Below are 14,938 nucleotides of genomic sequence, written 5' to 3'. Positions count from 1 at the left end.
GGATATAAATTTAAAAATAAATTAAATAATAAAGAAAATTTAAAAATTATAGGGCATAACCAGATGGCACTGGCAGAGAGTTTCTTAGAGTTGGTACCTACTCCTTCAGATACATTGTACACTAACAGGTAATCCAGAAGTAATAATATTTATTGAGAAATATTTAAACTTGCTTGGCCACATTGTCTATCATATGAATAAGCTGCCAGCACATGGTGGCCACTCAACAAATATTTTCCAAAGAGCAAAATGTATTTTTAATGTTTGTTTATTTTTGAAAAAGACAGAGAGCGAGACAGAGCTCGACCAGGGGTGGGGGAGGGAGAGAAGGAGACACAGATGTTTACGTTGGATGCTTAACCGACTGAGCCACCCAGGTGCCCCACAACTAGCTAATTTTTAAACATTTTCACATTTTCACTGCCCCAAATGGAAACCCCACAGCCATCAGCAGTCATTTCCTTTTCTCCCCTCAGCCATTTCCTGTACACTTATCCACTTTCTGCCTCTGTAGATCTGCCTCTGTGATTATTCTGGGCATTTTGTATAAACAAAATCATACAATGTGTGACCTTTGTGTCTAATTTATTTCATTTAGCATGTTTTCAAGGTTTTTCTATGTTGCAGATATATCAATATTTCTTTTTCTTATTTAAAAAATTTTTAACATTTATTTGTTTTTGAGAGACAGGAGAGAGACAGAGCATGAGCGGGGGAGGAGCAGAGAGAGAGGGAGAGACAGCATCCGAAGCAGGCTTCAGGCTCTGAGCTGTCAGCACAGAGCCCAACACAGATCTCAAACTCCTGAACTGTGAGATCATGACCTGAGCCAAAGTCAGATGCTCAACTCACTTAGCCACCCAGGTGCCCCTCTTTTTTAATTTTTATTTATTTAAGAGAGAGAGAGAGAGAGGGCACACCAGTGGGGTAAGGGAAGAGAGAGAGGGGGAGGAAATCCCAAGGAGGCTCCATACTGTCAGCGCTGAACTCCATGCAGGGCTCGAATCCACAAACCATGAGATTATGACCTGAGCTGAGATCAAGAGTCATATTCTTAATCAAGTGAGCCACCCAGACACCCCTGATGTATCAATATCTCTATCTTTCTTCTGGCTGAGGAATATTCCATTGTATGGATAGATTCCCATTTTATTTATCTTTTTATCAGTTGATGAGACATTTGGGTTGTTTCCTCCTTCTTGCTCTTATGCATAACATTGCCGTGAACATTTGTGTTTAGGTTTTTCTGTGTGTGTTTTCAATTCTCTTGGATATGACGCTAGGAGTGGAACTGTTGGATCATATAGTGACTCTGTGTATAACTTTTTGAGGAACCATCAGACCATTTTCCAAAGCACTGAGCCATGTGAATTGAGCCCTGACTCTTGTATTTCCGTCCCTCTCCACAGCTCCCAGCTTTTGCAGCAGCTAACACATCTGGCCGTGCTTTACAGCAACTTGCCTGCAGGCCCTTCTTCCTCGCCAGGGCCCAGCTCCTTAAAAACAGGGATGATTGCACTTTAATCCAGTGTGGTGTCTATTTTGATATTTTCAGTCTCCTTTTGAGTAAACGGAGACAAGGTGCTGGAACTGATAGATAATATCCCTGGAAAACTTTTGTATCATGAGAGAGATCCCTTAGCATGGCCTGGGAATGTGCCCAAAGAAATGATTTGTGCTCCTGTTCAGGAGCAAGAAAAGAAAATCCTGAAAAACATTAAAAAAAATTTTTTAAGAAAAAAGATAAAGAAAATTCTGAGAATCTCTCTTTTGTACATATGAAATTGGATTTTTCTCTTTTCCAATTAAGTTATAATTATTAATGAACTATGCAAGAATTGTTGAGCGTATGGATTTATTTTCTCTTAAATACTTCCAGTTGGCTTCTCTAGAGTGCTCCGAACAGAACTCTCCAGGAGTAAGTCATACTCAGGTCCCCCATCGTGGGTTGTCCCTGCAGCCGTGGGCTCCACGCTGGCTAGCGCATACTGCGTCTTTTTCCTTTGCTCTCACAGATTCTCCAGGCTCACACTGTGCATAGAATTATCTAGACTTGTTTCCCTTGATAACGACTGTTCTTTATTCAGTCTGTTTTCCATATGTTTTCTTCTTTTGGATCTAATAACTAAAACGTAGACATGATGTTATTGAGATGCTATTAAATGAGGAATAGAGACAAAAGAGGTAAGGGAAAACATGGAAAAATTAAGGTACAAACAATAGAATTTTCAAGATATAATGAAAGCTATCTGTCTGAAAAGGATGGTGAAATTTGAATTTTAAAATTATTCCCCCCCCAAAAAAAAATTATTTTCCCACTTCCTATATACAGGCTTTATAAATGCCCAGTTTAAAAAAAAAAAAAAAAAGAATGTTGGCTGATGAATGAATATGTGGTATATAGATACAAAGAAATATTACTCAGCCATAAAAATTAATGAAATCTTTCCATTTGCAGTGACATGGATGGAACTAGACTGTATCCTGCTAAGTGAAATAAGTCAGTCAGACAAAGACAACTACCATATGATTTCACTCATATGTGTAATTTAAGAAAAACAAATGAGCAAAGGTGGGGGGAAGGAGGGGGAGGCAATCCAAGAAACAGACTCCTACCTATAGAGAACAAACTGCTGGCGACCAGAGGGGAGGCAGGTGGGGGATGGGTTATGTAGGTGATGGGGATTAAGGAGGGCACTGGTGGTGAGCACTGGGTGATATATAGAAGCGCTGATGTATATTGTGTACCTGAAATTACTATTACACTGTATGTTAACCAACTGGAATTTAAATAAAAACTTTAAAAAAATGTATACTTCAATGTAAGGAAAAGACATTGAAAAACCATTTCCTAAGCGTAAGCATTGGCATCAGTGAGCATCACTGACCACCATACTCCTGGCCTTGCAGCCTGTCTCTGACTGTCGCATCTGGGACCGTTACAGAGGAGATGCATACAAGGGATGACAGACGTGGTTGAATCAGACACTGCACTCTACATATTTTTGCTCTAGAATTTTTTAAAGCAAGTATCCAAGAATCTCTGAACTCCTACAAAAGCAGGTTCATATGAACACATGTGCTGCCCTCTCCTCACAAAGATTTGCAGGCATGGTGAGCATCTCGCACACAAGGGTCTGTTCTATGCACCTGGATCCTATTCCCACATCAGGTGGAGGCAGACAGTGCAAGAAGGACATCTGTCTAGCTGTGTTCTATGCTCAGCAATAACACCGCACTGGTAAGTGTTTGGTCTGGGGCAAGTTTTGTCTCCTGAACTCTGTGTTTGGTCCTGGGAATTGCAGTCCGTGGCTATTTGCCCCTCTGTATAATTTGATGAGAACAGTTCATTTATGTAGGTGTGGCTATGAATATTCACCTTTATTACCTCAAACTCCATTAAATCCCACCCAACTTTGCCTTTGAAAACCAAACCATCACTGCCCGCTCAGCTTTCATGTGACTTTGCATCTGACAAGATAAACTGGTGGGTCGGGTGTTCACCTGAGTGAATGAACTTTTCCAGCTCCTTCTCGTTCTCTGGAAGTAGGTAGGTGGACTCATCCTGGCTCTCATCCTCAGAGCCCTCGTCCTTGTCTCCCAGCAATGGTATCCTGACGTTGTTATAAAGCCAGGCAAGTTGCTGTCTTTCCTCAGCCTGGACCAGCCGACTGGAGAATAATGTAGAGGAATTTTTTTTAATGTTTATTTCTTTTTGAGAGAGAGACAGAGTGCAAGCAGGGGAGGGGCAGTGAGAGAGGGAGACACAGAATCCTAAGCAGGCTCCAGGTTCTGAGCTGTCAGCACAGAGCCCAATGCGGGGCTCAAACTCACAAGCTACCGTGAGATCAAGACCCCAACCGAAGTCAAATCTTAACTGACTGATCCACCCAAGTGCCCAGTAAATTATCACATCTAATCCTGTGACTTTTGACTGAATAGGAGTCACTGGTACATGATAGTAAGCGGGGGAGGGAGGCAGAAACAGATTGCTCTCCAATGGGCGCTGATAGGCAGAAAAGGAGTAACTGACAATGCCAAATGTGGTTCCCAGCCAGGACTGGGTGAGGTGAGGAAGGAACTCATGTGGGGTACAAAACCCCATAATCAAGATAAATAGTATATTCAAGATAAATAATATCATAATGCAATATTTTACTAAAGAAAAATGAATGGCAAGAAATCCACAATGAACAAAATATCAACATTCTTAAATAAAGTCCATACAGGTATTAGGGATTTTTCCTTTTGTTCACTCTCTAACATGGCTTGGCCTAGCACTGCTACTGAGGCTATATTTAAAATGTTGGTAATTTGGGGGCACCTGGGTGGCTCAGTAGGTTAAGCATCCAACTCTTGATTTCAGTCCAGGTCATGATCTCACAGTTCATGCGTTTGAACCCCGTGTCAGGCTCTGCACTAACAGCTAGGATCCTGCTTGGGATTCTCTCTCTCTCCTTCTGTCTCTGCCCCTACCCAGCCTTCTCTCTCTCTCAAAATAAATAAAAATAAACTTCAAAAAATAAAAACAAAATAAAATGTTGGCATTTTGTTCATCATGGATATTTTTTGAAATAAATTTAGGTTTTATAAAATATTGAATCAAAATATTATTCATCTTGATGGCTGAATTTCTTGGCAACCCCTTAAATTTTGCACCCGAGGTGAGTGCCTTGCTCACTGCATTCTAGATCCAGCCCTGGAATTGGATTTTCAAGCAGCTACTTCTGTTTGACATGAAAAGGAGTAATAGAGGGATTTCCTTTTTGCTAATATACATATCTTCCTAACTCTGTTTGACATACATAATCAGGAAGAACTGGTCTGATCCTAAACATGATTAACAGTAATCATCCAAATCCTGGTCTCATCCCAATGTCTTGATTCCAGTTATAAAATTTAAGGGGGTGCCAAAAAACTCAGTAGTGATGATAAATATTTGAGCTCAATCTTTTAACAAGTTGAAATGAATGGGGAAAAAATCCATGATAAACCAAATATCAAAATTTTAAATAAACATAAGGCTCAACAGTGCTGTGATGAACCATATGGGAACCAGAGTCAAAAGAAAGATGTGAGTCCCTATATACATGTTTTTTGTGTTTTTAAGTGGATATTCTTTTCCAAAACACTAAAGTTGATAATGTATTACCAATTTGAAAAGTAGTGTATCAAAATTCACCTTATGTTAAGTTTAAATATTTTATCTATGCAAGAAACAGAGTTTATTATAATTTTACCTTCCTAATTTAAATGAATGAAACTTACCAACAGTATTTTCAAAACCTCTTCTGGAAAAAATTCACCACTAAAAATTACATGAAAACATGTGCTTTGCTGGGGCAACTGGGTGGCTCAGTCAGTTAAGCATCTGACTTAGGCTCAGGTCATGATCTCACAGTTTGTGAGTTCGAGCCCTGCATTGGGGCTGGCAGTGTAGAGCCTGCTTGGGATTCTTGCTCTCTTCTTTCTCCTCTCCGCACCTCCCCTGCTCACACTTTCTCTCTCTCTCTCAAAATAAATTTTAAAAAATTAAAAAAAGGGGCACCTGGGTGGCTCAGTCGGTTGAGCGGCCGACTTCAGCTCAGGTCATGATCTCGCACTCTGTGAGTTCGAGCCCCACGTCAGGCTCTGTGCTGACAGCTCAGAGCCTGGAGCCTGTTTCAGATTCTGTGTCTCCCTCTCTCTGACCCTCCCCCGTTCATGCTCTGTCTCTCTCTGTCTCAAAAATAAATAAACGTTAAAAAAAAAAGAAAATATTTTTTTAAAAAATTAAAAAAAAAAAAACACGTAACTTTGGAACATGTATTTTTCCTTTTGCCTCATGCTCTAAAATAACTTGTTGTGGCCTATGAGTAGCATGAATGTAAAAGCTGTAAGAGTTGACATTAGCTCAGCAACTTAATTGGATACTGCAAGTCCTGGAGGATACATTTGAGGGAATTCTCATAGAAAACTCTATGTATGCTAACATCTTTGTGTACACTACTGAAAAGAAGCTGAAATTGCAATGACATAAATTGAGTGAAAGATCACCGCACTAGATGTCCCAGAACTAAACATGCTGCTTACACTCTCTCATTAGTAAATGTCTTCAACTTTACCTTTAGTCTTATTTGCCTTCACTGGACATACTGTGAAGTGGTCCTAAAGTGGCCACCTTAAAATACCCAACACATGGCAACAGGCTCTTTGTGTTCATACTCAATTCCAATAGAGCAAGTAATTTACTACTTCCTCAAGCTGGTTTTTGTTTTTTTTTTAAGAATCATTACCTTTGCAATCTTTTTTTAGTGTTTATTCATTTTTGAAAGAGAAAGCATGAGTCAGGGAGGAGCAGGAGTGTGGGGGGACAGAGGATCCAAAGTGGGCTCTGTGCTGACAGCAGAGAGCCGGATGCAGGGCTTGAACTCATGAGAACTGTGAGATCAAGACCTGAGCTGAATTCGGAGGTTCAACCAACCCAACCATCCAGGCGCCTACACTGTTTCTGATGGGATATAATGGAATCCCAGCACTGAATCCTGGAGAAGGAATCAGTATATATAGTTCTGGTCAGAGTAGCATCATGTCACAGTGCAGATCATTTTTGTCTAATACTAATTTCAAAATGATCACATCACTTAAAAGAGTTTGACCACAAACTTTATTTGTGCAAACAAGATGAAGTATCTTCCCCAAATGCTACTGTTTTCCTAGATAATAAATATCTAACGAAAAAGAGAGTGATCACTCTTTTCTGCTTTGCACTAAGGTTCCTTCCAAAGTATCAAGTTCTCTTTAGAACACCATGTTTTGGAAGGATGCCATCATCTCAGACAGTGGTTTTCAAACATTTTGACCATGATCCACAGTAAGAAATATGTTTTACCTCATAACTGTGTATCTGTTTGTCTGAAAAGTTAAAAAATGAGCATTTATGTTAAGACTTGTAATGCTTTCTAATATTTTCTATCCTACTAAATTGTATTCTGTCCTATTTCACTTTTTTCCATTTGTATTATGATCCAACATGAGTACAGTCCATATTCTGAAAAACCCTGATGTGGAAATTCAGGATGACCATAATACTTTAATGACTATAAGAATTATCATCATCATTATTATCATTATCATTACTGAATAATAACCTAGTTAATCTATTATGTCTTACTTAAGGATGGTAAATGTTACTTAGTATATACCTACTATATCACATAGGAAATACTGATTCCACATATCAGAGCAATGCTGAAGGCTATACACGCAATCACAATTACTTGAACAAGAGCAGGTCTACGTGGAATCAGTGCTAAAAATGGAAAGAAAAGATTTCATTTTACTTGTGTCTATCGGTTAATATATTTGTTAAGCATATTGTTATTCCAAAGGGGAATGGGAGACAAAATCAGAAGTACCATAACAAACAGCATCCTTAATTTTTAAAAATATGGAGGCTACATTGCACAGGGAACATATATAATTTGAACTGCCACATAAAGTAATCCCTAACTCCTTTTTCTTTCTCTGGCTCTTGTCCTTTGTCAAAACCCTCTTTTACTCTGTAGAGATACAGGACCCCTGACTCAGTACAGCAGCACTTGCTGTCCCTGTAGCTGAAAGGAGGGTGGCTTTAGTTTCACGACTTGGGCGCTGCACTCATGGTACAGGGTGTGCAGCACTGTGCTGAGATGATACCTTAGGGAGATTCCGAATGCAATTCCAGGGGCACCTGGGTGGCTCAGGCGGTTAAGCAACCAACTTCGGCTCAGGTCATGGTCTCACTGTTCATGAGTTGGAGCTCTGCATCAGGCTCCATGTCGTGGAGTCTGCTTCTGGATTCTCTGTCTCCCTCTCTCTCTGTCTCCTCCCCCCCCCCACACACACACACAATAAATAAATAAACATAAAAAAGTGAATGCAATTCCACAAACCAGCATTCCAGGTATCAGCGTTCAGGGGTGCTGCATAGGTTGTTAGACTCCCATTAGTCTTTATAGGGTTATGTGTATCACCCTTCCCATTACCTGGGATTAAAAAAAATAATAACCAGAGAGTTATTGTTTGTACAAACTGGACAAAAGAGCAATTGGCAAAGTAAGTACATTATTCAGCCACTTGTAAAACCTGATAAATTGAGGTGATTACTCTTCGTCCTGCACTTGGCCTTCCCTCACTGTCTGTCCCTTCCCTAGCACAGAAAGAGTTCAGCAACTGAACTGAAAAACGCCCTGAGTTTCACCCATCAATGAAAGGTCACCTGAGCCTGACAAAAAGAACCTGGACTGTGAAAAGTCTAGCGGTGTAAAATGCTTGATTGCAGACCTCAAACGTGGGAAATATGGGTGTTCATTCTATGGTTTTTCTCTACCCTTCTGTATGCTTTCAGGCTTTCACAATGAAATTCTGGGGCAGGGAGAAAAAAAATGGGCTACAGATGGTTTCAGTATAATGAGTACTAAAAACTGGCCGCTAGGCTTGGCCACAGGAAGGTCACTGGAGACCTAGACCACAGCGGTGCTAGCCACGTGGGGAGCGGGGAATGCCAGAGTGACCGAAACAGTTCAAGAGAGAACAGGAGGAAAGGAATTGGAGACTGTGAGTTTTAGGAACTCTTTTGAGGAACTCTGGTGTTGTAGGGGGGGAAATGAGGGCAGCTCCCAGAAGGGCTGAGGGATCCACAGATGGGTTTTGCTTTCTCAGATGGGAGAACCGGCAGCACGTTCACAGGAGAAGGGAAGTGATATGTTAAATTGCAATACCACAGGAAACGGGGAGAGAACTTCCGGTAGTGCGGAGGGTTGGCGGAGCTGGAAGTTGGCACACCCGCAGGGCTAGTCCTTGGGCTGGACCGGAAGGAAGGCAGAGAAAGAGGGTGCAATTGCAGGTAGATGGAGCAGGGATGGGGATGGGGTGGCGATACTCTGTTTTGACCGCTTGTATTTTGCCAGTGATGGAGGTAACAAGGTCATCCCCCGAGGGTGAGGCAGAGGTAAACATGCTGGGGGTTTTGCAGAGCAGAAAAAATAGATGAGAAAGTCACCAAGCAGAAGGAGAGTGTGCTAGGTAAATGAGAAACACATTTTTAAATAAAATGTCCAAGAAATGAAACTTCTAGGTATATTGGCTATATATTTTTTTATTTTTTATTTTTTTTGTCCTTCCAAATTATTTTATTTCTTTTTTTTTAATTTACATCCAAGTTAGTTAGCATATACTGCAACAATGATTTCAGGAGTAGATTCCTTAATGCCCCTTACCCATTTAGCCCATCCCCCTTCCACAACCCCTCCAGTAACCCTCTGTGTGTTCTCCATATTTTTTAATTTTCTTTAAAGATATTTTACTTTTAAGTAATTTCTACACCCAGCATGGGGCTTGAACTCACAAGCCCGAGACTAAGAGTCACACACTCCACCAAATGAACCAGACAGATACCCATATTTTCTGTATATTGATGCTCTGGCATTTACTGGCTTGATCCTGGACAGACCAACCCTCCCAGGGCTATTTGCTACAGATTGCAAACAACTCCCCTTCAAGTGTGCCTTTGATATAAACCAACCAATCCAGAGCCCACACCCTCAGCCACCTTCTTTATCAAACTCTCACACACCAAGCCAATGTTTCCCCTGACCTAAATTATCCCAGGGCCAGGTACTGGACAACTAGGAACCACTCCTATAGCCTAGAGTCCACCAAAATCATCCAACTATCCACTACTCTGTGTACCTACCTCACTCACTCCTTCCCATGAAAACACCAATAAAGACTCTGGGCCAAGCTCTCCCCTCTTGTCTCCCCCACCTCTTGCTTCTAGGAGTGTGTGAGTATAATGTTCTTCCTTCGTGACAATCATTTCCATGTCTGTATGTCTTATCATACCTGATTAAAATAAATCCCAGGTATATTTCATCACTCTAGGGCAAAAAGTGAATACATTCTTTTTATATTTATAAGAATCGCCAATTGCCCTCTATAGATGTTGCACTCATTCCTAGCCTACATATGAGATTATATTCACTTGAAACTAGTAGGATATTATATGTTAATTATACTTCAATTAGAAAAAAATACGAGATATTTCCCAAATCCTTTGCCATTTTTTTTTTTAATGAAACATTTTGCTCACTTTCAACATGATAGCTGAAAACTGGAATGAGTATTTCCTTATTATGAGTTAGGCTTCTTTCCATATAACCAAGAGCTCAGGGTTACAGAGAAAATTGGAGTCTTCCAGTGATCTAAAACAATTCTGTCCTCTATCTCCATATCGGAACCTGCACCTGGGACCCGAAGCTCAGGCACAGCATAGGTCTTAGCTGTGTAAACCTCTAGTGCAAGCTCCCAACACAAGTTAGTTTCAAAGTAAAGATTAGGATGCAGGCCTCCTGATCTCTGGGTTGTGGGGTGAACAGGCAAGTGAGATATTCATAGCTGAGTTTTAGAAAAATTAACGATGTGTTTGGGATGGCTGGACGTATTAATCACGTTTTTAAGATCAACTGTATTTCCTGATGCTTCAACATCTGTGTTATTTTAGAATCTGCTCCTAGTGGCATCATGACTAACCCAACTATCCAGAGGGCGCTCCTTTTTCTAATTTGCACAAAGAGCTGTACAGATTAGTGCTGACCACCGTGGGGTGCCCTCTGGAGCCGTAGACCACAACAGCCTTGGGTATGTCCCTGTATCCCAGCCACCCTCCAAGACCCCTTGACTTACCATTATTGCCTGGTAATTGCGTGGGCATAGGAGGTTTCAGAGCTCAAAGTTGTTCAAAGGATCAGAGAGAAGAGACAAGTACAAGACGGATTTAGGAAAATAAAGAAATAACTTGTATTAGACAAGGGGACCTAAAAGCTAAGATGGTAAATGTCATTAATACATTTATTACAATGCCTTATAGAAATATGTGGCTTAATTTGGAAAAGCATGGTGTTCTGTTTGCATCCACGAATATGGGGTGTTAAGAACATAATGCATTTGGCTTCTGGTCTGTTTTTGCAGTCACGTGAGCTGGTTGAGGACCTGATAGATTTAGCCCAGAGTTGAAGGGGTCTGGGCGGTCATCAGAAAGTCAGAGAGCCAGTGCCAGAAAGCCACGGCAATACCCTTTCCTCCTACAGAAATTAGATGCTTTTATACTGTGCAGATGGCATTTCCCTTGTACAGAATAGAGATTGTTTATAAGTACCACATATCTTCACAAAGAGCTGCTGCCTGACTTCACAGATTGGCAGGGTCAGTTTCTCTGTTTTGAGATAAACAAAGTTCCCTTGAGGACTCAAAATGCAAAGCATAGAAGACAGATGATTATAAAGAATATTTTACACTCATAAAACATCTGTATCTGGACTTGTATGGTCTACTGCCAAACGTATACCCAATTACAATTAAAGTCATACAGACACATTCAAACCACTCTGATTTGGTCAAGGTTTCTGTGTGTGCCAAGTGAAATAAAAGAGAAGCAAAGCAGTCCCTAAAGAGAAAGCACAGCTTCCAGAGACAGAATAATATCGGATTAATTTCCAAGTTTCCAGAGACAGAATAATATTGGATTAATTTCCAAGCAATGCTTATCTAATTATATTATTGTATGGACCATGCTCCTAACAAATACACAAGAAAAGACACATTCATACAGCAGATGAGAGGACCCCAGTCTATGGTTCTCATTTCACCAAATGAGTAATACAATTACTTACCTCTGAGTCTTGAGGAAACACTTTCCTGCTTAGTGATATTTGTGGATGTTTGTGACTGATTGTAGCCTTGAAAAGAAAACTGGTAGCAGTGAAATATGATTAACCCTTTTTACTTCCCCTGAAACAAGTAAAAACAATGGTTGAAGCTACCCATTAAGCCTGTTGCTAGTTCAACTGGTTTGAACTCACCTTCATAAGGCAAGCATAAAGGTGGCCATTCCATTAAAAACAAAACTAGAAAGCTGAAAGAACTCTGAACCTTGTCCATCACTCCAAAACTGTTAGTCTTTTATCACATGGAGAAAAGGAAATATTTAGCTATAGTGCAGTTTCTGCCCTATATTTCTCTGAGAAACTAAGAAACTCTGCTCTCTACAGAATGTTTGCATTCTGACTTGGAGCCACCAGTGTGAGGTCAGCTGATGTTGCCAACACAGCCTTCCTTCACGGAACCAAGTCAGCCAATGGGGAGACTAACAGGATGGGGTGTGGGAGAAGGAGGCACATCTGTGGGTATAGATATGGATAATACCAGGGCCCTCCCCTCAGGGAGTATACAGACCAGTGAGGAGGCAGAAAAGATCAGTTACAATTCAATGGGACATACCATAAGAAGCAAACAGAATGCAGTAGGGCTCTGTAGTCAGATGCCTGACTTCTAATCCTAATCTCTGCCTTCCTACGCATTTTTGCTTGATCAGGTTACTTAACCCCTTTGGACTTCAGCTTCCTCATCTGTAAAACAGAAGGAAGAAATAGCACCTACCTCACAGCGTTATAGCAATATTCAAATAACGAAATCCATGCAAAGCTCAAAAATAGCGTTAGTACTGAGCGTTAGTTCTGGAGAGCATTTGCAAAAAAGCAATTCAGTACACATCCACCTGATGGGTACCGTTCAGAAAACTAGACTCCAGGGGCTGCCTCCAAAAGTTTTTTTAGAGGAAATTAATTGAGGGGCGCCTGGGTGGCTCAGTTAAGCGTCCGACTTCAGCTCAGGTCATGATCTCAGAGTTCGTGGGATGGAGCCCCACATCAGGCTCTGTGCTGGCTGTGTGGAGCCTGCTTGGGATTCTCTCTCTCTCTCTCTCTCTCTCTCTCTCTGCTCCTACCCCACTTGTGTTCTTTCTCTCAAAATAAATAAACTTTAAAAAAATAAAATAAAATAAAGGAGATTAACTGAATCATCTCAAAATATGGAAATGGGATTAAAAAGTAGATAGCATAGAAGAAAGTTGTCCCGTATACTTGTCCTTTGTCCATCCAGTAGTTCTCAAAATATAGACAGCACGTTTTGATTCACCTCTACCAGTTACAATAAGAGACCAGATCTTTTGATGCTTGTAAAGCTTCCTAGGTTTAGAAATTGGTTCCACTTGCACTGTACCCCAAAGGCAAACTATCCTTTCTGAATGTTTGTGAGATGACAATGTTAAGACCCTCTAGACATACCCATGAAGCAGACCACTGCCACCTTCTTGCTTAATTCTTACAACACCTGAATTCCCACTCCTGTCTTCCTTTCATCCAGCCATGCCTACAGGATGATCCATATAAGAACTTGGTTTCCACTCTTTTGAAGTCCTGCAATCTCAGAACTGCCTCTGGTCAAACCCATCTGAATAAGTTCATCTGCTGTATCTCCTTGAACTTGTTTTTGGACTTCCAATCTCCCTATGGGCACTGCTGCCGTTAGACTTGATTTTGAACTGTCAGGCCCCCCACGGACACTGTTTTCTTTGGAGTTGGTTTTAGGATACCAACTTCCCAATGGTTACTGCTGCTTTGCCCAGTCTTTTCCCTTAGGAAAAGGGAACACCTGGGAACACCTTAGGGAACATCTAAGGAACACCACAGGGCTGTGAACACCTGGCTTTTCCCAGACTTGGTTCTTGAATTGACTCATATATCCCATGCCCCCAGCCCAGCTGGATGAATTGTACCATCAGAATACCACTATGGGTTAATGATACTGACAGATGTGTAGATCAGGTCAAGCTATGAAAATTAGGCTAAGAGATAAAGGTCTTTCATAACATAACCAAAACTTTCCAACAGATTCCCTTAAATCCAGAGTGCCCAACCTGTTCTCTTGGCTTTCTCCCACCAAGTGGGATCCCTGGTTGAGAACTGGGTCCCACACCCCCCTCACATGCCTAATAGAACTCTTCCTAGTTGTCACCTTTATCAAAGTTTGCCTTTGGTGGCTAGTCAAGCAATACCAGTCATCTTTCACATCGTCACAACCTGGGTGGCAAGCGTTATCCATCCCAATTAGTATTGTTAATGATGTTGAGACACCACAAAGTAGATTGTATCGTAGTTTTTTGAGTTCTAATTGACAAAACATCATATTAGTTTCTGGTGTACAACCATGACTTGATATTTGTACACACTGCAAAATGATCACAATAAGTCTAGCTAACTTCTATCACCACACAGTTACAAAACTTTTTTGAGATTGGAACTTTTTTTAAAAATTTTTTTTAACGTTTATTTATTTTTGAGACAGAGAGAGACAGAGCATGAACGGGGGAGGGTCAGAGAGAGGGAGACACAGAATCTGAAACAGGCTCCAGGCTCTGAGCTGTCAGCACAGAGCCGGACGCAGGGCTTGAACTCACGAGCCTTCGAGCTGTGAGATCATGACCTGAGCCGAAGTCGGCCGCTTAACCAATTGAGCCACCCAGGCGCCCTGAGATTGGAACTTTTAAGGTCTACTTTCATAGCAACTATAGCATTAAATATGCAATATAATATTATTAACTTTAGTCACTATGCTGTACATTACATCCCCATGACTTATTTATTTTATAACTGGAGGTTTGTACCTTTTTACCTCCTTTACTCATTTTGTTGTATTGTAAATTTTAAAACTATATTTTCCTGCTGCCTCCATATCCATGCAAACAGGCTGTGAGCACCCCACCCAGGTGACCAGGTTACCTAGGTGATAAGGCTAGTTCTGGCCACAAGCTCCCTTCTGCCCTTCCCTTCAACATTCAAATGTAGCAACGATATCCTCTCCCGCCTATTCCTGTGTACTCCATCCTGACCCCCGATAAAAGGACTTGCCCGTGGATACTCACTTTCTGCTCCCCACCTGCTTGGTTGAGCCTGCTCTGTAGGTGTCCCCATTTTGCCGCCCCTCATGGCGGTGCACTTGACTTCTGGTATTATAATTCAATGGGTTTTGACAAATGTATCGTGACATGTATCCAACTTTTTATTATTATACAACATAACTG

At 41.1% G+C, this 14,938-nt stretch overlaps 1 protein-coding gene across 3 annotated transcripts; it reads right to left on the bottom strand.

The window, feature by feature from the left end:
- Positions 1–1,838: 1,838 nt before the first annotated feature.
- CE2H19orf18 (chromosome E2 C19orf18 homolog) lies at positions 1,839–12,282 on the bottom strand. Of its 3 annotated transcripts, none has more exons than XM_049621924.1 (7): positions 11,880–12,282; positions 11,691–11,756; positions 10,705–10,746; positions 7,914–8,006; positions 7,189–7,291; positions 3,505–3,671; positions 1,839–2,125 (listed from the first exon to the last, which is right to left on the bottom strand). In XM_049621924.1, exons 1-7 carry the CDS (start codon positions 11,956–11,958, stop codon positions 2,010–2,012), a joined length of 666 nt encoding a protein of 221 aa, XP_049477881.1. In that variant the 5' UTR covers positions 11,959–12,282; the 3' UTR covers positions 1,839–2,009. The 3 variants fall into 3 exon arrangements, with proteins under 3 accessions (XP_049477881.1, XP_049477882.1, XP_049477883.1); XM_049621925.1 differs by having other exon boundaries at positions 11,691–11,769; positions 11,880–12,281; XM_049621926.1 differs by lacking the exon at positions 10,705–10,746 and having other exon boundaries at positions 7,914–7,943.
- Between the last annotated feature and the right edge of the window lie 2,656 nt (positions 12,283–14,938).

This window comes from Panthera uncia, assembly GCF_023721935.1.
Source record: "Panthera uncia isolate 11264 chromosome E2 unlocalized genomic scaffold, Puncia_PCG_1.0 HiC_scaffold_19, whole genome shotgun sequence".
NCBI classification, from domain to species: Eukaryota; Metazoa; Chordata; class Mammalia; order Carnivora; family Felidae; genus Panthera; species Panthera uncia.
Note: the sequence above shows the minus strand (reverse complement) of the source record. Positions and strands in the feature narration are given on the sequence as shown.